At 56.2% G+C, this 21,421-nt stretch overlaps 1 protein-coding gene, 1 long non-coding RNA gene and 1 pseudogene across 3 annotated transcripts; 1 reads left to right on the top strand and 2 right to left on the bottom strand.

Moving 5' to 3' along the window:
* Positions 1-1,431: 1,431 nt before the first annotated feature.
* Positions 1,432-12,674, bottom strand: NATD1 (N-acetyltransferase domain containing 1). The gene is made up of 3 exons (XM_077892296.1): positions 12,517-12,674; positions 6,184-6,302; positions 1,432-4,473 (listed from the first exon to the last, which is right to left on the bottom strand). The coding sequence occupies exons 1-3, from the start codon at positions 12,620-12,622 to the stop codon at positions 4,357-4,359; spliced, it is 342 nt and encodes a 113-aa protein (XP_077748422.1). The 5' UTR covers positions 12,623-12,674; the 3' UTR covers positions 1,432-4,356.
* On the bottom strand, positions 6,184-14,037 carry LOC144304513 (coiled-coil-helix-coiled-coil-helix domain-containing protein 2 pseudogene; annotated as a pseudogene). The gene is made up of 3 exons (XR_013371467.1): positions 13,925-14,037; positions 13,394-13,800; positions 6,184-6,302 (listed from the first exon to the last, which is right to left on the bottom strand). The product of XR_013371467.1 is annotated as a coiled-coil-helix-coiled-coil-helix domain-containing protein 2 pseudogene (transcript).
* Positions 14,038-16,988: 2,951 nt separating this feature from the next.
* On the top strand, positions 16,989-19,952 carry LOC144310786 (uncharacterized). Its single transcript, XR_013376459.1, has 2 exons — positions 16,989-17,167; positions 19,314-19,952. It is a non-coding gene; the product is annotated as an uncharacterized LOC144310786 (long non-coding RNA).
* The last annotated feature ends 1,469 nt before the right edge of the window (positions 19,953-21,421 follow it).

Below are 21,421 nucleotides of genomic sequence, written 5' to 3'. Positions count from 1 at the left end.
GTTTGGGTCACCTTCTTGTGCTTGCCCTTCTGCTCCTTCCTACAGTTTGGTAACCAGTCCCCTGCACTAAATCCCATTTGTAGCACCTGGTGCAGTTTGCATTTTCCTAACTCTACAGGAACCCATGTAATTCTGGGTCAGAGCGACGGCCTCCAAGGGAACAGTCCCTCGAACACAGGCACCAGGCTTGCTTGTGTGATCTGACTGGGCTGGGGCAGTCATGACCTCACTGCCCCCTGGGGTCAGGGGAGACCCTGGAGGTTCACAGCACTCCGTGGTGGCAAGATTGCTACTTAACATCTCCCCTAGTTTCAGGGAGGGGTGTTGGGGGTGGAGGTGCCTCCTGAAGCCACAGCTCAGAGACCCATTGGCTGCTGTCCCCAGTCACCGGACAGACGACAGACAGCTCCAAATGCTGCCCTGAGGGCTGGATGCGGGGCTGCAGTGGGGTCAGCAGAACGGAAGCTGTAGACTTGGCTCCAGAGCATCCTTGGCAGCCAGGAAAGCCCCTCTCTGATGTCCTGTGGCTGCAGGACTGAGGCAACCAGCGAGGTGTGGGTCCTCATGCTCTGCAGCCTAGTGACGACCTCCCCGCCCCATTCTGGGCCTCAGTTTCTCCATCTGTGAAGTAGGCCTAAGAACTGGGATCTCATGGCAGTGCCATGAGAAGCCAGACAAGATCTCGAAAGGCCTGGTGACCGCAGTGCCCTGTTCTCCTGTCGTTTGGGGTAGCGCCGTCATCTTGAGTGTAAACTAGGAAATTCCCCATGCAGGGGTCCCCCTCCCTGGGCCACGCCTGGGGGGTAGGGAGGGGGACACTCACACACTGTGGCCACATGGCCCTCAAGCACAGGGCACAGCCTCCTGCCCCCCCCCCCAGGCCTACATGGGAGCCTGCATCTCTCCACTGCACCAGAAGCCCCAAGGGAAGGCTCTTTAGTGGGGAGAGGAGCAGGTCTAAGGGCAACAGCTGAGACCGGATGGGACAGGACATCACAGCCTCTTCCTGGCAAACCTCATTCCCCTGCTTTGCGGGCTGCATGCTGAGAGCATCGCTGCAGCCTCAGGAGGGGGAGCTGCAACAAGGGAAAGGATGGCCAAGTCCCCAGACCCTGATGCCACCGCTGTCCAGCTGGGAGACCTCAGCCAGGCCCCGGGGCCCATCAGAGCCTCGCCTTCCTGACCAGGAAATGGGGGCTTTGCTGCCAGGGACAGGGGATGGAAGAGCAGAGGGTGCCTGCCAAGCCTGCCTTCTCCCCTCCTTACTCATGCCCATGGCTTCTGACCCTGAACTTCTCTCTTCCTCAGGAAAGGGGGAGGCCAGTGATCAGACCGGCGCAGGGACATTGGGGGTAGAGGACAGAGCACCATGGTGTGGGGGGAACGGCCCCCTGGCCTGAGCACCCCTGCGCCACTTCTGGAAGCCAGAGCACTAGGTCACACCTTTTATTGAAATGTATGCCATGCAATCTGTTGAGGAGTTTGAGAAGTAACAACGGGAGCAGGTCTGAAGACCAGCCTTGGCCCAGGCGCCACCTGGAACAGGTCCTGAGTAGGAAAGGCACATGAGTTACCACCTATTTTGACTGGGCAAGAGAAGGAAACCCACAAAGCAAGATGTGGCAGGAGAATGCAGGGCCTTTGGGGCACTCTGCTGGAAGAGGGGCCAGTTGTGGGATCCCCGAGCATTCCCCTGCCCCTGTGGGTGGCCCACGTGACCTGCCTGTGGAGGAAGGGCTCCTGGAGCATCCAGGGACGGTAGGGGTGAGGCTGGACTGCCAGGCAGAGTAGCACCAGGGGGTGGGGAGGCCGGTGGAGGTGGGCTGGGGGCTCTGGGGCCTTGAGAGGGCAGGCTGTTGCTGCCCTGAGGCCCTGCTGGAGATTTAGGGCCAGGCTGACCACTGCAGTGGGGTCAGCAATACTTTAAGGCAGCCGGGAGGTGGGCAGGCTCCAGGGTGTTCCTGCAGGAACTGGGGACCAGCCATTCCCCAGCCCAGGGCTGATACCAGTCCCCCAAGACCCTGCGTGTCTCCTGGTTCAAGTAGTAAGTGTTTTGTGTGTCTGCCAGCCAGGTATGGCACGTCACCTGCGGTAAGAACACAGGTGGACACATTGAGGACCAGGACAGGCCTGCTCTCTCCGTGCCACATGGCTCTCTGTTCCCGTAAACCCTGCTTGCCCTGGGGACCTCTCTGGGGTCCTTGTGCTACTGCTTGTAGGGCACCCTCCCATGGATGGCCTGGGAGGGCGCTGGTTCCCATCATTCTGCAGGCCACGGGTTTCTGAGCTACTGCGGAGTTTTCATGACTGAGTCTGTTTGACCTTGGGAAGGCATGTGTGGGTGGGGAGTGGGAAAGGAAGGGGACTCATAATCCCACTGCCCCAGGAGCCAGAGGGAGAAGGCCCAGACCCCAGACTGGCCCATCTGTCTACGCTCAGGCCAACAACCCCCTTTCTTTGAGCTGTGCCAGGGAGGGGACACCCCCAGCTTGGAGGGGACTCAGCAACAGAACCTACTTGTGCCAGTTATTCCTGGCCAGGGACTCCCAGCACAGTGGAGGCCCAGGGGCTTCTCTGGCTCCTCAGAATAGCCCTTTGCAAACAGAACTGAGGAGCATGGTGGGAAGGTGAGAGGTACCCCCAGCCCTTGGGGAGGAGAATTCTTAGAGGCCAGAGCAGGGTTGAGAGCTAGCACACGGGAGTGGGGATGCTGAAGACACTGCCTCTCTGGGGGCTCTGGGGCTCAGGGACCCCCCCCCCCCCACACACACACAAACAGGTAGGCTGTCAGGCGTCCTGATCTAAGTGTTCCTGCCGCTGGGTGGGAAGGTGTCTGTGCAAACATCTGAGATGGGCGGCCAAGCTGGCCTGGTGGTTGTGGTGAGCTTGGTGCCGAAACCCAGAGGGAAGAGGTGAGTGGAAAGGCAACCCAAGCCAAGGCCTGCTACAGCGAAGCAGAGAAAAGGAGGGGTCGCCAGCCCCATCACACATGCTTCCCCAAGCCCACCCCAGCCGGAGGCCTGGAGGGGCCATGCTACCCCAAGCGCTGTGCTGTTAACTTTTGTCTCAGCCCTACAGGGGCTCTGCCTTCAGCGTCTCCCTCCAGCCCCACAGGGAGGGAGGCATGGACTTGATTCTTGTGGGAAGTAGGGCACAGGTGGTCAGGACCCCGAGCCCTACCCAGCTCATAAGGCCTGCAGGACAGAGGGTGCCAGTGTGCACCTCCAGGGCGATTACCAAGGAAGTTGGTCTGGGATCCCAGCCAGGCAACAGAACATGCCCAGCCGTAAGCGTGCCATGAAAGAAAGATGCTCTGATGTCCAATGTCCACAAAGGAAATCCCCTCCACAGAAACGTTCCTTCCCCTTGGATAGTGAGGACAGTTTTCTGAGGACACTTTGCCTCCCTCCCACCTAAGCTCCAAAGGGTCCTCTTTGAGAAAGCCCACCCACAGGGCAGCCAAGAGGCCAGCAAAGGGAGGGCGGCTGCCAGTGCTCGGGCCACCTACGGGGCTGGCTGCAGGCTGCGGGGAGACAGGACAGCCATAGGGGACAGGGCCGCGATGTGTTGCAGAGCTGACAGACAATGGCAAGGAGTTAAGGACATGGGTGCCAAGGACAGAACACCCAGCGCCCCCTCCACCTGCCACTCCACTGATGCACAGCCCTGCAGTGTCCCGTGTGTGTGAGCTTTTGTGTGTCTGTGCGTGTGTATGTGTGCTCACGTGTGCACAGTTGAGCCATGGTGGGAGCCCAGTCTGTGCGTCCCAGGCTTTGCACATGAAGGAGGGCCACCCCTCGCCTTGGCCTGCCCCTCAGAGCCTGGGGCATGTGTGTCGGAGGAGGAGGAGGAGAAGGGGCCGCACTGGTGGCAGCCGTGGCTTGGTGCTACGCCCCCGGGAGGTTGGCACACGAGGTTTCTTATTGCTCCTCTGCACTCAGGGAAGCCCCTCGTCATCTGCATGAAGGACAGAGCCCTAGGTGGCAGCAGAGGGGGCCCCAAATCAGCCCTCCTGCCCATCACAGAGCAGGAAGAGCAGGTGGCACCCGGACTGGCCACAGGGATGACCCCAGCCGCCTTGCAGACCCGGCTGCGGGCCCTTGCGAGAAGCCAGCCGGTGTCTGCCGAGGGGGAGCTGCCAGGAGCTCGGCCGCCTGGCCTCCCCTGCTCCACGGGAGCTGGACTACGGCCCATCGTCGGCCAGTGGCCTCCCAGGGCCACCGACGAAGTATCCTTACAAAAATAACTCTGAGTCTGTCCCCGGTGGGGACCAGGTTTCCTGAGAGCACGCGGAGGGCCGGGCAAAGGCCGCGAGGAGAGGTCTGGCGTGGAGGCTCCTGCCCCATGGGGCCGGGGTTACGGCTGCAGGCGCTCCAGGTACTGCGGCAGGGGGTTCTCCTTGACGTACTTCTGGATGTACCAGCACGTGAGATGGGCCTTCAGGTCCTCCTCCACTACAAAGTCCAGAGCAGCCTGGCGGCCGGGGCAGAGAGAGAAGCCGTCAGTGCCTGCCGCCCGAGCCCAGCCCCCACACCTCCCAGCCTGGTCCCTCAGAGGGCGGGAGCTGGCTGCACCGGCCAAGGGTCCTATCTGGCCAGCGACGGGAGGAGGGAGGTGCTGCCGCCACCCTCCTTTCACAGTGGGGGAAACTGAGGCAGAAAGCTTTGGCAAAATTGCCCGAGGCCACATGATACTGAGGCAGATAAACAAGGATGGGGCTCCCGAGGCCCTGGGAGGGCAGGTTGCACACAGCAGCCAGGGAACCGAGTAGCAAGGGGCCGCAGCCCTGTGCATCTGGCACAGCATCAGGTGGGCATGAAACCAAAGAACCCCTGACCCCATGCCACGTCCTGCCTGTCCCACTCCCCACCTGCGAGGCCTGGCACCCAGCACACCCTCCCATCCGATCTCACCGCCTCTGCACTCACAAGGCACCTGCTGCCTATGGCTCCTTTTCTCTCATCTTCATGTGGCCACTCATTTGATGCCTGGTCCTGGAACCTCACCCTCTGGCTGGGTGAGGGGCGCCTGTGGCTCCCACAACCCCCAGGGCTCCCTACACCTAGCAGAGGTCAGTGTGGGCATTTTAGGGCTCCTGAAGCCGACCATGGGGGGGAGCAATGAGGGTGCCAGCAGGTGGCGCTCCTCACACCCGTGGCTGTTCTCAGGAAGGTGCTCAGGCCCTGGAGAGCAAGGGTGTGCCCAGTGCACCCCCTGCCCTCCGGCACCTTGCAGGATGCCTGCACACAGCTGGTGTTTAATAAACGTCTGCTACAACAAAGTGGAGGACAGCCTGGGTAGGGTTGGCTGGTCTGATGAGAGGGGCGCAGCATGTACCGAGCGCCTACCAGGGACCCTGTGCTTACGTGTCGGCCAGTCTGAACCTCCAGCTCCACACGCCCGAGCAGGCCCTGCTGCGTCTCACCATCCACACCCCACCTTGGGGCTCACACCCTGAGACCCTCGAGAGACAAGATTCCAGTCTATTCTCCCGTTCCACGGAAAAAGAAACTCAAGGCCCCAGAAGGCGGCAGTCAGAGGCCACACAGCAAGCACCTCCATGCCCTCAGCAGGCGGGGCTCAGGGGAGCCCCAGACAGGGCCTGCGGTGGGTCCCATGGCCAGCCAGGGCTCCCCAGCTCCATGGCCCACCTCCCCTCTCCCCAGGTCAGTGACTCTCTGAATTCCCACAGAGGCAACCTGGGACAGCCCCCCAGAGCAGTGCAGAGGCTGATCCCATGTAAAGGAAGAAGATCACTTTGTCTTCCAGACATGGGCATGAGCTGCTGGTCCTGGTGGCAGTGGCTGCTTCAGGGCAGAGGGCAGCAGAGCAACAGAGGCTCAAGGCGGGGGTGGAGGTGGCTAGAGCAGGCCCGGGAGGAACACGGGCCTGGTGCAGCCCTCAGAGGCATGAGTGGAAGGCCATTCTCTGTTCTGGGCTGTACTTCCCTGCATTAAGCCCAAACCTGCTCTGCAGCCAGCCTTGGCTGGAGGCGCTATGGGGATGGAGGGCCTCAGGGGCAGGGAATGGGACACAAGTCACGTACTTGGACCTTCGCTTATCTACTCACTCACTAAAGGTTTACTGAGCACCTATGAATTATATTCTGGCCCCCAGGGCTCTGGTTTAGCTGAACGAGAAGACGGTGCCCCCTCCCCACCCTCCACCCTCTGCCCGCGGTACCTTAGCAAGGTGCTTGGCAATGCCACGCCCGCGGTAGGCGTCGGGGACCTCGGTGTGCTGCAGGTCCACGATCCGCTTGCCCACGTACTCGTAGAGCAGGACGGCCCGGTCGTGACATCCTGTGGAGGGTGGAGAACAGGTGAGGCCCTGGAGGCTCTTGGGGCTTAATCAGGCAAACGGAGGGCTAGGGATGCGGAACCTGAGTGCTGGAGTTGGACTCCGAATGACCTCCCTGTGCCTCAGTTTCCTTACCCATAAAGTGGGGATATAATAAAGCATTCCTCACAGTGTTTAGAAGATTAAAGGAGTCATCTCTACAAGATGCTGGGAGCACTGCCTAGAGTACACTGAGCCCCACATGAGCCTTTGCGGTGTTCATCATTCTCCACACGCCCCCAGCCGTCTGCCCACTCATCCACCCACCCCGCCACCCACTACCTAGCTGTCTTCTCTGTCCATCCGTCCCTGTATCCATCCGTTCCACCTGACAGATGTTTACTGAGCCCCAGGCACTGTTTCTGGTACTGAGACTCAGCTACAAACAAGCCAAACAAAGAGCCTTGCCCTCCTGGAACGGACTAAAAGGGGAGACAGAATAAACAAGAAAAGCAAGTCAATGTGTAGTGTGGCCAGGGGTGGGGCAGGGGCGGAGGGAGTGCTGGGTAGAGAGAGGAAGGAGAAGGAGTCAGTCACAGGATGTCTGGGGAATCGTGTTTTGGCAGAGGGAACAGCCAATGCAAAGGCTCCGAGGCAGCGGGGGTCTGGTGTGTTTGAGGGACAGTGAGGAGGCTGGGGTGGCCAGAGCAGTGTGGGCAAAGGGGAGGGTGGGGGGTGAGGAGGGCGGGGACGTGACAGGAGCAGGTCCGGCAGAGCCTTTAAATCTCTGTGAGCTGGGAACCATAGGAGGGTCCTCGGCAGGGGAGGGGCAGGAGGTGACTCATGACTTCAGGGATCCTTCTGGCCGCTGCGAGAGGGGACCCGGGCAGGAACAGGGAGACCAATGAGACGGCGGCCGCCCCAGCCAGGTGAGTTAGGACGGACCAAGGCTGTGGCCAGGTGGAGGCAGGGGTGCGGGAAGGCACCGGGCTCTGCCGGTGGTGTGAGGGCGTAGCTGGCAGGCCATGCCTGTGACCTGGACATGGTAAGTGAGAGAAAGACAGGGTGAGGACAACTCCATGGTCTATAATTTCAGAAAGTGTACGAAGGAAAGAAAAAAGCAGGTTGGGGGCGAGATGAGGCCATGTAGCCCAAGGCAGTCCCAGGGATCCTCCAAGAAAACCTCTGAGTTGAGGTGGTGGCGAGGGAGGGACAGACAGGACAGGGTCAACGGCAAGGCCCTGAGGTTAGAAAACACAATTCACTGGCTCTAAAAGAGAGCATGGAGATGCCAAGCGTCTTTTTAGAATCTTTAAAGATTTTTTTACATTATTTTTTTATTTATGAGAAACACACGGGGGTGGGGGTGGGCAGAGACACAGGCAGAGGGAGAAGCAGGCTCCATGCAGGGAGCCCGACATGGGACTCAATCCCGGGTCTCCAGGATCACGCCCTGGGCTGAAGGCAGCACTAAACTGCCGAGCCGCCGAGCCACCGGGGCTGCCCTAAAATCTTTAAAGCCAACGGTCTTTCATGTGCTTGAATTTAAAGCATCCTAGAGAATGCGTCCCTCACTGCTGCCTGGGCTCCCAGCCCCTGGCGAGTGTGGAAGGCTGACAGGCCAAGAGATCTCAATGACCAGACCAGCGTCTCACAGCAAGCCAGACGCTACAGGACGCTCCAGTCCCAGGTGGGCGGCTTTCTGCCCCTTCCCGGAGCTCCAGCGGAGCCATGTGGCCAGGGTCCGGCCATGGCCTCCTCTGCCACCTGCCCCAGCTGGCCCCCTGCACCATGGGACTTGGTTCTTGGCTCCTGCCTCTGTCCCAGGGGGTGAATTCACCTCACCCAGTACAGGAGGGCAGAGATCAGGAGGCTATTTTGGGCCTGAGCTGGTCACCAGTCACTGACGGAGCTGCTGCCTGCATGCCCAGGCCACTGAAGTACCCCCAAACTCATGGAGGGCTGACTGTGTTAGGCAGGGTTCTGAGTGCTGTGCATGCAGCTGTGAAGAAAACTGACTACACCTTCCTTCATGGAGGAAAACAGATAATACTGTGATAATAATCGAAACCTGAAGGTGATAAGCTGGAATACAGCAGAGAAGGGGGGAGGGTTGCCATCTTAGAGTCTACAGGGAGGCCTCTTTTGAGCAAAGACCTGGAGAAGGTGAATGATCCAAAAGGAGATGTGGAGGATGAGCTGTCCAGGTGGCAAGAACAGCATGTGCAAAGGCCCTGAGGTGGAATGTTCAAGGATCAGTGAGTGGGCAGGGCTGAACCTGAATGAGGGAGGGAGAGCAGTAGGAAGCCACGTGGGGGTCCTGGCTGGCCTTCCGGGAGACGGGGGTCCTGGCTGGCCTTCCGGGAGACGAAAGAAAGCTCACCCCTATGGGGCGCTGCAACAGGCAGTCCTGTGCTCAGCTCTCTCCATACACTATGCCTTACCACAATCTTACAAAGTGGGTGAGATTCTTACAGCCCTGTTTACAGATGGGGAAATGGAGACTCTGAGAGGCAGTCACACAGCCCGGCAGCATGTGGGGCTGAGCTCACTTTGAATTTTCTGGCTGTAAGAGGTACTTAAAGGCCATCTGGGTCACCAGGGTGGGCGTAGGCTACGTGTGAGTGAAAAGCTCTATAATGAACCCTCCCACCAGCCAGGCCACAGCATTCTACGCTGAGGAGCCAGACCCCTAGTGCACAGTCCTGGGGCACCTGCTCTGTGGCCCAGCACCTCGGGTTAGTGGGGCAGCGCAGGTCACCTTGTCCCAACCCCCCTACCTGATACAGCCTGATCCCCCTCACCTACCAAACTGCCCTGGAGAGCCCTAGGACATGGCCATCCTCCCGTGACTCAGGCCAAGATCCTCAAGGTCCTCTGTGCCTGGCCTTCATCTCAGACCCTGATCTGACCCTTGAATAGGTCCACGGACATGATCTTCACAACGTGCCTGCAATCTGGCCACTGCTCACATCTCCGCAGGCACTCCCTTCTGGCTGCCTTGTCGGCTTCCCTGCATCCACCCACTGGATCCCGCATGTCCTCTGTCGGGGCCCCGGGCCAGCCACACTGGCCTTGCTGTTCCTCAAGCTCGCCCAGCTCCTGACCTGCCCCAGCCTTTGCCAAGCTGTCCTTGTCACCTGCTCAGGCCCCAGACCCTTCTCTGGGCGGGGTTTGGTGAGCTGCCAAGAACTCCCAGCTCCTAGCAAGGGGGTTGGTACTGGCCATTGGGGGCCTCCGGACCAAGCAGAGTCCTGGTTCCTCCTCCCACCTGCCAGGGAAGACAATTTCTCAGTGACTGCTTCTCCTGATAACTTCCCCGGGGACTTTGGGGCTGAGTTGGGGCTGGGTGGAGGGTACCAGAGTGGAGAAACTCAGGGCAGGGCCTTCACTAGTGGAGCAGCTTTAACTGTTCTCAAAACTAGTTACAGTTCATGATCTCAAGGTGATTCTGAGGTTCAGGAGGGTGTAGCAAGTGTCCTAGGAGGGACAGGTAAGTGCTTGGGACACAGAGGTGTCAGGACTGGCTGGCCTGAGGTCACTCGGCAGAGCTGGGACTGGAAGTCAGGGCTTACCCTGCCCCAGGGTTGGGGATCAGGGAGCATGCAGAAAGCACCAGGATTCTAGGACCCAGATGACCTTCCTCCCTGCAACACGTGGGACACTCAGCCCTGGCTGGGAGGTCAGAGCTAAGGCCAAGGAGGGACTTCCCAGGGACAGGGGCTCAGTGCTGCCTTAGATGCCTACTGGCTATGTGCCCTGGTGTCCCCACCTATGACATACAGGGCCTTCGGTCTTGCTGCCTCCTCCACTTGGAGTGCTCTGTCTGATGGAGCTCTCCCTTCTTGCCTCCTTTAGGTCTTTAAGTAACTGGCACGTTCCCAGAGTGGCCTCCCTGGACCCTGGATTCTAGGCAGCAGCCTTTGCCTAACCAGGCCCTTGCCTTCTAGGACACTTGACACTTCACGTATTGTCTACTGCCCGTCTAGACTGTCAGCCTACCAGTACTCAGCACCTAGAACAATGTTTGGTACACAGTAGGCACTCAATAACAGCCTGTGTGAGGGATCCCAGTTCTCCCACCTCTGAGTACAAGACCCTGAGCAAGCCAGTCACTTCCCTGTATCTAGGGATCCTCATCTATAAAACAGGAAGAGCAGTTTCCCCTCACACCCCCCCGCCCCCCCCCCCCCCCCCCCGCCACATGCCCAGAACCCGCCCGGGACGCAAGGACTCGGATGCAGTGGCTCAGCCTCTGCCATTGCCCACAAGCGGAGCTCGCTAGAAACTCATTGGTACAGCTCTGCCAGGGGGATGGCCCCAGAGGCTGCTCTGGCTCTCAGGCTGAGCATTCACCTCCCTCGGCAGGCACCCTGAGCTAGTCTCCAGGGCCTGCCCTGCTGTTCGGGGGGCTCTATGGCAGGACGTTACCCTCTGCAGCTGAGGAAAGGCCCAGGCCCAGACATGGATGCTCTCACCCTACTACTCCCCATATACACAGCCAGACCCCCCTCCCAGGCTGGACAGAAGCTGGTGGCCTCCCACTGCTCCCTGGGCTTGGCTGGGGAGCCCCAGTCCATGATGGAGTTAGCCATTCAGGGAAGGGCAGGAGACAAGGTTAGAAAAACGGCTAGGCACATCCAGCCTTGACCATTGCCAATCCTGGAGGGGTGTCCTTTGGCTGGACTGATTGGCAACAAAAAGGAAAACCCCAAACTTTCTGACTGTACAGAGGAACCTCCTGAGCCCCTAGGGAAACACAGGCCTCCCTGGAACCTCAGAAAAGAAGCTGTGAAAAGCCACAAGGACCCTCCACACAAGTGGCCAACTGGAGTGTCAAGGTCACCTGGACCACAGTGAGCACCACAGTGGTGGAAGAACCTGCGTCCACACGGAAAGAACACGGTGCCTGGTCAGTCGGGCCTGGGCTTGAGCTCTGGCACTTTGGGGGGTCACTCCTCCCCTACCGTTCAAAACTCAGTTTACTCATCCGTAACGTGGGGTGAGAATGCCCACATGAAGGGGATGTTGTAGCAGGGATGCGGTCCGTCCTTGTCCCTGCCCCAGCCCCTCCTGACTTCCCGTGCAAGTACAGGCTGGATAAGCCCAGCTCCAGGGCTCACACTAGGGGGGATCCTATCCCAGCTCTGCCCTAACTCACTGCCTGACCTTAGGCGAGCCTCTCCCTTTGCCGAGCCTCTGTCTTCCCTTGTCAGAAATGGGCACAATGGCCTCTGAGGGCCCTTCTGGCTTGGACACTGCCGCAGGGGGGCCCAGCTGGGATGGAAGAAAAAGTTATTAATGCAGAGAGGGGGTGCATAGAGAGCTCCTGATCCTAGATCTTATCATTCTATTTTCTGTCCCCTCAGACCTCTTAGCCAGGAGGGGGCACAGGCTAGTAAGTGGTGGAAACTTTCTTTACAGGAAATGAAGACTTTGCTTTCTGGTTTTCAAAACCACCATCAGTAGAGCAGCACTTGCTCTGCCAGGGCTATTCTAAGGCTTCTTTATTCTCATGATTACAGCATTTTGTCCCTCCAACCAGGGCTCAGGTGTGCACTGGTGTCACTCCCATTGTAGAGATGGAGAAACCGGGGCACACAGAGTGGAGGTCACTTGGCCAAAGTCTCAGAGCCAACGGACCGATGGTGACACCTTCCCCTCTATCGCACCCCCCCCCCCCCGCCCGCCGTGAAGCAGACACCCCTCTCTCCCTCACCCCAGGTCTGCCCAGGAGATGCCCCGAACCCGGGTGCAGAAAAGCTAAAGTTCCCAGGGGCGGCCAGAAGCCGTGTGGCCACCAGGGAGAGGCAGGAGGTCACGGTGGACTCACTCTCCAGGACTCCCACAACAGCCCCCAGGGGGTGTCCAACACCGGGACACGGCGGCGCTGGAGCAGGTGCGGGTCCCCTGCGGCCTGAAGCTGGGTGCTGGCGGCGGAGGACCCGGGCCGGCCCTGCTTGGACCTCTGCCTGCCCCGGGGCCCCCTCCCCCCACCCCTGCCCCGCGAGCCGGCCGCGCCCCCGCCTCGCCCGCGGGCACAGCGCGTGGCCTGCTCCCGGAGCGCGGGGCGGAGCGGGAGCGGAGCGGGGCCCCGCGGAGGCCACCCCGCGGCGCGCGCTCGCGACGCCCCTCCCGGGCCCGGGGCCGAGGGCGCGCGCCCCAGCTAGGGGGCGGCCTCGGCGGGCCCCGCTCGCTCGCAGACAAAAGGCGGGGGCGGGCCGGACGCCGCGTTACCGTTGAGCCGGACGGTGAACTGGCGGCGCCGGCGGTCGTGCTCCACGCGGATGGGGCAGCCCTGCTCCAGCGCGCCCAGCGGCACGGCGGCCGCCGAGTGCGCCATCTGCGCGCGGGGCAGCGCCGGCAGCGGCCGCCGGGACCCTCGGGCCGAGCCGGCTCGGCGGGGCCGGACGCGCGGAGAGGTGCGCGGGCCCGCGGCGGGGCGGCGGCGGCGGCGGCGGCGGGGGGGGCCGCGGGACGGCCGGGGGACCGCAGGCGGCGGCGCAGAAACTGACACTCGGCGGCGGCCGCGGCGGCGGCAGCAACAAAAAAAGGAGGGGGGCCAGGAAATCAGCTGTGAGGTCACGTGCGGCGCGCGGCCAATGGGCACGCGGCCTTTCTGTTTTGATACATTCCACTCGACTCTTAAAGGGGCCGAGCGCCTCCCTGGCCGCGTGCCACTCGTCCCTCCAAACAAAACAACGCGAGCCGCGTCCGCCCCGGGGACGCTGTGCCCTCTTGCGTTGGACCCGCGAGCCACTTGGGCCCCCTACACGGACCCCTTCTCCAGAACATGAAACGACCTATATACGGGGATCTCTAATCCTCCCCTCGAAGCCACCAGTTATTAAGCACTTGCTGTGTGCGCAGCGGGTGCGGGGCAAAGCCCTGGTAAGCTACACCTGCGCTCAGTGAACGTTCTTTTTTTTTTTAATGGTCTAAAATAAACTCTTTTAATTGCACATTTGCGTCTCCGGTCATCTGTGGGGTGAGAAACCCCCCTCCTCATTCCCAATCCCAGCTACATGGGTACAATCTGAGGTCGTGGTCCGTCTGTCGGTGAAGGGGTGAAGGTGGGTGCAGGGTTGGCTCAGGGATCCGCACCAGTCCGTACCTGTCTCTTCAGGGCAGGGGGCTCAGAGAGCTCAGACCGTGGTTGTACTTGCACTGCTTCAGGGCCTCGCCGAAGCCCTCACACAGGGACAGGTCACTCTGAGTGGTGGAGCAGTCCAGGAACTGCCTGACCTCTAGGCGCAGGGCCCCATCTGCAGGGGCTGGGGCCCAGTGCGGGTGGGGGCCTGCTGAGCGGCGGGCTGGGCGGGCTCCGAGCTGCCCCCGCTGAAGGCTCCGGTCGGGGCGCTGCCCACGACATGCCCCACAGCCGAGCCCACCGCCACCCCGGCTGCCGTGGACGCCATCTGCGCCATCAGGCCGGGCTGGCCCGACGGGGCGGCGGCGGCGGCGGCGGCGGCCGAGGGCGGCGGGGGCGCGGGCGGGGGCGCAGAGGGCGCGGCGGCGCGGCTGCGGGCAAGGCGTAGGGTTAGTCCCCGCCGCCCCCCCCTCAGTGAACATTCTTATCGCGAGCCTGGAAAATAGTTCTGCTTGACTCTAGTTTACAGATAAGGAATAGAGGCCCAAGGCACACAGCTGCAATTCATAAGCAGCAGGGGGACGGTTGATGTTGCAGATGCGGCACCTATACGCAGGTGTGACTGTGAGGAGGGTCAAACCTGAGAAGCCTTGTTTGGGGTAGCCCATAGGGCGATAGGGCGGATGGTGAAATGCCGCTTCACCCCAAAAGAGGCAGAAGTGTAGGAGGGAGCTTTGGAGATCCTGGGATCCACCCCACAGATGGGGAAACTGAGCTCCAGAAAGAGAGCAGAGACTTTCTCAACAACTCACAGGGCCGTGGGGGTGGGGGTGGGGGTGGGGTGTTGGCAGGCTTCTTTTCCAAAAGGGGACTTGACCAGCCTTCCCCCAACACTCGTCTGATTCACACCCAAAGCAGCGCCCCCTCCCACCACTGCTGCTTAGGAAACATGACTACAGGTTACCTTTTACTAGTTTGTTAAGATGTAAGCTTGAGGTTCATTCCCACGTGACCACTACCCAACTCACAGTAGAGAATACTTGAGGTTCCCTCATTCCCTTCCAATCACTGTCCTTGACTGCTTTGATTCTCCCAGAACTTCACATAATCATACAGTAGGCACTTTTTAGTGTCCAGTATCTTTTGCTCAACATTTTATGTAGGAGATTCTTCCATGTTGGTGTATCTTTTTCATTGCTGAATGGTAGGTATTCCATTGTGTGCATATACCATAATTATTTAATTAATATTATTATTAATTTATTTACATTTTTACAGTAGGCTCCACACCCATGGTGGGGCTTGACCTCCAGAGCCTGAGATCAAGAGTCACATGCTGAGTGAACCAGCCAGGTGCCCCACCGTCATTTATTTCTCCACCCACCTGTTGGTGGGCATTTGTGTTGCCTTCAGGTTTTGACTGTTATGACTAAATCTTGAACATGTCTTTTGAACACAGTCTTGAACCTTCTTTTGGTGTCCCTACTGTAGCACTCCTGTTGGGTGCTATACTGGATCTTATAGAAAGTGTAAGAGAAATTGCCAGACCTTTTTCCAAAGTGCTTGCACCATTTTATACTCCTCCTAATGATAATCTTGAGAATTCCATTTGGTGTTGCCATCCTTTTAACTTTAGCCATTCTGATAAGTGTGAAGTGGTCTTTCGATGGCTTACATTTGCATTTTCCTGACGACTGATGGCGTTGAGCCTTTGTCAAATGATTCTTAGCTACTTGGATGCCCGTTTTATGGAGAACCTGCTTAAATGTTATGCCCATTCATTTTTCTTCTTTTTGATTTATGGGAGTTTTTTTTCCCCATAACTTGTTGTGAGTCCTTTGCCAGATATTTTTACTGAGAATACTGTAGGAGAATTTTTTCTAACAAGAGTGCATTATATCATGGAGTTTGCAAACAAAAACAAGGCTGAGGAGTGAGTCATTATGTACAAGGAGACAGATTCTGGGGATAGAGAGGGCCTTGACCTCACCTGAGGCAGGGCTGGCCACAATCCTTAGCAAGCAAGATGTGACCTCGTATATGTCTCAGGTGACTTCTTTGTTCTCCAAAGAGCTTGTTCTGGACATTCCATGAACAGGCCATTCTGTTTCCCACTCTGGACCTTTGCTTGTGTTGTTGCTCAAACATCACTTCCTCCAGGAAGCCCTCATTGATGCTTCCTGGTCAGCCTAGGTCCAGGGGAGATTCCTCTCTGAATGAGTACTTGGCAGAACCCAGTGTGCACGAGGCCTAGCGGAAAAGCCCAGGATCCACCCTGTTTTTGACTTCTTTCTTTCTCTCCTGGGTTGTAATGTCTATTAGCTTGCTTGGGTCTTTAAAACTTGCAGAAATCCTTTATGAAACAAGGCAGTAGCTTAATAAAAGGTAAAGTGAGCAGTTAACACACCCCAAGCTGAATGGATTTGCTTTATCTTTTGACCCTAGAGCATGCTGGCCATGAAGGAGACCTCGGGGATGGGCTGCTGAATGAAAGTGTGACCCCAGTAGATGAGCTGGGGGTGCTTAAAGACCCTATGGCTGGGAACTGCTGGGGCCACATGGAGACCAGGTCCTATGGATGAGGATATTATTTACTCAGTCAATCATTAATTCATTTTACAAATATCATATGTGCTGCCGAAGTGAGCACTATTCATTTGACAAATATGTATTGAGCACCTACTGTGTGCCAGGCACTATTCTAAGGGGACATCACAAAACAGACTGAGCTCCTTGCCCTTCACGAGCTTACATTCTAGCAGAGGGAGAGATAATAAGCAAAGAAAGAACTACATGGCCCATCTCATGGAGACCAATGCCCCAGAGATTCAGCTGGGAGGGAAATGGGGCATGCTTCTGAAGGAAATTTCACAGGGTTGCCAGGATATGCCTCAAATGACTTGGGGTCTCTTAAGATTTGAAGGAGGTAAGAAAGTGAGTCAGGCGATGTTGTGGGGAAAAGCGGTCCAGGCAGAGACAATAGCCAGTGCAAAGGCCCTGAGGTATGTTTAAAAACACATTGAGGCAAGTGGGGCTAGGGCATAGTGAGCTGGGGAGAGGGGTGAGGCTGAGGGGCCTGGGGGATAGATTGAGGATCCTCACTGGACACAGTGGGGCCTTTGGCTTTTAGTTTGAGCCAGGACCGAGCTATGGGAACATTTTGAGCAGATCAGGGATGGAGTCTTAGGTTTTTTCCTTTTCTTCTTAATATTGGAAAATTTCAAGCATATGGTAGATGTAAATACATTGAATAGTAAAATGAAGCCCAACGTACCCATCATGGCTGAGGTTTTTGTTTTGGGTTTTTTTTTAATTGAAAAAGTTTCAGATCATATTCATATATAGTAAAAAATGAGCCTTTCAGCGTATAGTTTTGAGAAGTGTATACCCTCCCATAGCTTCCCCCCAACCAAGTAATGAAAGTTTTATCATCCTCCCAAGTCCTCTGAGCCCCTTTTAACCTCTCCCACCTCTGATTTGTTCTCTGCCCCTCTTCTCTTGCCTTTTCCAGCATGTCATAGAAATGGAATCATACAGTATGTGGCTGTGTCTGCCTCTGTCAGTTGACATGACGTCTTTGTGATGTGCCCAGGGTGCTATGCATGTCAGCAGTCTGTTCCTTCCCAAGGTTCCGGAACATTCCATGGAACTGCATAATGACCTCAGCTGTGAGGAAGCTCCTGCCTCCTTAGTCAGTCCATGGTGGACCATGGAAAGGAAAGCTGAGAGGCAGGGGACCCTTCCACCACTGCAAGCAGTGGCAACAGTGGCCAGTGCTAAGATCTGCGGTTGTCACAGGTAGCTCATGGGCGTGAGCCCCCCCTCCCCCGCCACTGCAGTGTGTAGGCCAGGGGGACTGAAGCTTCACGAGGAGGAGACTCCGGGGGTAAAATGACCGATTTAGAATCTGAGCCAGTCTGTCTCCGGACCTGTGATCTTAGCCCCTCTAACTCATACCCCTGGGTCTCAGTTTCCTTATCTGTGAAATGGAGTTGATGGGTACGAGTAACCTCACCAAGCATCCAAACTTCCTGGCGTTGGAGGTTGAACAGGCCTGGCTCGTCCATCTGGGCCCCACTGTGGGACCCTCAGCCAGTCACAGGCCTTCTCTGGGCCTCCCCTTCCTTCCCGCAGCCTTAGCTAACCCCCAGGACCTCATCTCTGCCAGGCCTGCGTGGAACAAGAGTGGGTGGGGTGGGTGGGATGCCTTCACTGCTCTTCTTTCCTGACTAGATGCACAAGGGGTGCTCATTTAAAAGTTTCAGAATAAACCAAAAAAATCTCAACAGTATAAAAGCCCCTCGGAAACCTACCTCCAAAGTCCGCCATGCTCACAGGTTGGCTGCGTGTCCTAGACATCCGGCCTTCACTCACTCATTCATTCACTTGCTCATTCAATGTTTAGTGAGCCACTCCTGTGTGTGCTGAGAACAGTAACAAATAAGGTGGATGAAACTCCTGCTCACCTGGAGCTCTGCACACAGACTTTTCTCTAACAAAAATGTAATCAGATCATAACCACTGTTTTGTAGTGGGTTTTTTCCCTTTTAACAATAAACTGTGAACATTTTCCTTTGTTAATATATGGAAACCACAGATTATTCTTAAGAACGGTTTTTTAAAAGTTTTTTATTTATTAATTTGCTGGAGGAGGGGGGAGAGCTTGAGTAGGGGAAGAGGCAGAGAGAGAAGCAGACCCCTTACTGAGTAGACAGCCCAACCTAGGGCTTGATCCCAGGACTCCAAGACCATGACCAGGTGACCTGAGCTGAGGGCAGACACTTAACCAACTGAGCCACTCAGGTGACACCCCCCAATTTTTAAAAAAGATTTATTTGTTCATGAGAGACACACAGAGAACAGCAGAGACACAGGCAGAGAGAGAAGCAGGCTCCTTTGGAGCCAGATACAGGGCTGGATCCCGGATCCTAGGATCACTCCCTGAGCCAAAGGCAGACGCTCAACCGCTGAGCCACCCTGGCGTTCCCAGGCGTCCCACTTTTCATTTTTTTAAAGATTTTATTTATTTATTCATGAGAGACACAGAGAGAGAGGCAGAGACACAGGCAGAGGGAGAAGCAGGCTCCATGCAGGGAGCATAATATGGGGCTCGATCCTGGACTCCAGGATCACACCTTGGGCTGAAGGCAGACGTTTAACTGCTGAGCCACCTAGGCGCCCCTGCCCAGGTGCCCCTTTTAAAAGCATTTTTAAATTTAGTTTAGCAATATGTTCACATGTGTGAAAAACTAAAGTAAAATACATAAGGGCAACCAGGAACAATCGGCCTCATGCCATGTCCTCCATGTGCCCGGTTCCCCACCGCACATAGGGAAGCAGTTTTATTTGTTTATTTTTTTAATGTGTCTAGACTTCTCCACACAGAAACTTGAGTAAATACAAGTATATATTCTTTTTCTCCCATTTTTATTTTTTTTTAATTTTTTATTTTTTTAATAATTTTTTTTTAATTTATTTATGATAGGCACACAGTGAGAGAGAGAGAGGCAGAGACACAGGCAGAGGGAGAAGCAGGCTCCATGCACCGGGAGCCCGATGTGGGATTCGATCCCGGGTCTCCAAGATCGCGCCCGGGGCCAAAGGCAGGCGCCAAACCGCTGCGCCACCCAGGGATCCCTCTCCCATTTTTAATCTGCAAATGAGCATATAACCCCGAAGTGGGGCATATCACCTACCAGGATGTCCCCAAGGCCCAGCCGTGTCAGTACATCGCTGTGTCCCTGCTCTACAGCTGCGCACTGTTCCATTAACAAAATCTCATGATGTCACTAACAGATGACGAGACTCTAACCATTCTCTTAGACACAGTCCTTTATTGATGGTTATTTGGGTCATTTCTAAATATAGCATCTTTGTCTCCACTGCTGATTCTTCTGTCTTAAAGGTACAGTAATTAACCAGTTCCCTGTTGTTGGGCATTTAGGTCAACTTCCAGTTTTCCACTGCATTGACATGAATGTTTGTACAGATGTTTCTGCCTACCTTTGCAACTGTCTTCTCAAAAATACATCTGCTACCAGCAGCATCTCTGGAGTGCTCCTTTGATGCCGGGCACTGCGCTGAGTGCTGTGTGATCCCATTAAATCCTCACACTCACCCGGGAAGCAGGGATTGTGCAAATGAGGGGACGAGACTTTGGAGAGGCTGAGAACTGTCTGTAGCCTCCTCAGTGGTAAGTCATGAGCTGGGCTTTGAACCCAGGTGAGGCTGAGTCCAGAGTCTGACACGCCAAGCAGAGGACAAGCCACCAGGTGGGCCTGACAGACAAGACCTTCCCGAGGGCACAGATGGCTCCTTCTTGAGAAGACCGAGCCTCTCAGCGATCATCTGGAGTAGATCGGAGTCGAAAGTGCAGTGGTGGTGGGGCCCAGGCAGGTTATGTGACTGAGGGAGACGGGATGGGTGTCAGACAACAGGGAGCAGTGTGGAGTGTGGCAGAGTGGGGACTTCCTGCCCCATCCAAAGTGGCATCAGCTACTCACTGAGTATCCTACATGGGAAAGCTGTCCTGGTTTTTCAACAGGAGCTGGAAATCAAATAATAAAGTCTTCTTATATATAAATGATGGCAATTGCTTAGAAAACACAATTATGCATGTTTTTTTTCTTTTTTTAAATTTTTTTTTCAATTATGCGTGTCTGCTGCTAACTCTTAAATGGTTGATGGGGAGAGAGAGGATCTGGGGAGTTTAACAACCAACCAACATGGCTGGGTGAAGGTCATGTGCACAGTCATTGTGCAATTCAGGCCATTTTTTTTCTGGAGATGTAAAATTTTCTCAAAAAAATATGGGAAAAGAAGAGACAATACCACTTAGAATAAGTGAATCTGGGCTGGATCTTGGTTCAAACAAAAAATCCAGTCATAAAAGATATTTTGGAGACAATGGGGTGCCTGGAATATGGATTACGTATTAGATGGAATTATAGCTTTTTTCTTTGATGGGATAATCGTATAGTGGTGACAAGTGAGAATGTTCCTGTTCTTCATGCTGAAGGGTTAGAAGTAAAAGGTTGTGATGGCAGCAACTTACCCTGGAGTGATTCAGACCGCAATGTATACCTCCACGTGGGAGCGAGAGAGAAGCGGGGAGAGAGGAGAACACTCAGCCGAGCATTAGCAACGGCCACCCCAGCCTTCAACTTAAGTGCTTGAAATTTTTCATAATAAAAATGTGTGTGTGTGTTCAAACTAGCCCCCTGTTTCCCATCTGTCACTTAACTCAATTAACCCTCATGCCAAATGGGGAGACTGAGGCCCAGGGAGCAGGAAGGAGCCCCGTTTTTATTGCCACTTTACCTTCCTAATTCATTTTCCTCAGCCAGTGTGAGGGTAGGTGTTTGGGCTGGTGGCAGTAGGGCACTTCCTATCCCTGAGTCTTTTCTTTCTCCCCCACCAGAGCTCTATGAGAATGATTCTGTTAGAGTCCCATTTTACAGAGGTGGAAACTGAGGCCTGGGGAGGGGAAGTGACTTGACTGAGTTGCATATCAAGTTGGGCAGGGAGGCTGGTCCTCAGGGATTCCTGGCTTCCCTTCTACACCTAGAGCAAGAACACTGACTTTGGAGTCAACAGGCCAGGCTCTGCCACCAGCTTTGCTGTGTGACCTGGGAGGCTGGCTTAACCTCTCTGAGCTATAGTTTGGGGTGAGGAATTAAGGAGGTAATGGGTGAGAAGGCTCCTGACCCATTGTCCTGTGAACAGTTGGAGCCACCACATGTCCCTCTGCCCCTGCAGTTCCCAAAATCTCCGAATCTCCAGCTGTGACACCCACCCAGCCTGCCCTGAAGAGCCATTGCTGCCTCCTCCAGCCCTTGTCTTCCCTGAGCCCAGACCCACCTGGCTGCCACTGCCCTCAGCCTCACCTAGCTCTCCGTGTGCTCCTCCTGTCACAGTTGCCACAAGGCCTGGACCCATGATGTCATCCTCTGAGCATCAGGTCCGTCCCCCACCCCCACCCCCCATGCCAGCTGCTCAGGGCTTTTTTTCTTTATTGAACTGGCTTCCCTCTTCCTCCACAAGCTTTTAAGG

This window comes from Canis aureus, chromosome 3, assembly GCF_053574225.1.
Source record: "Canis aureus isolate CA01 chromosome 3, VMU_Caureus_v.1.0, whole genome shotgun sequence".
Taxonomy (NCBI): domain Eukaryota; kingdom Metazoa; phylum Chordata; class Mammalia; order Carnivora; family Canidae; genus Canis; species Canis aureus.
This window is presented reverse-complemented; position numbering and strand designations above follow the sequence as displayed.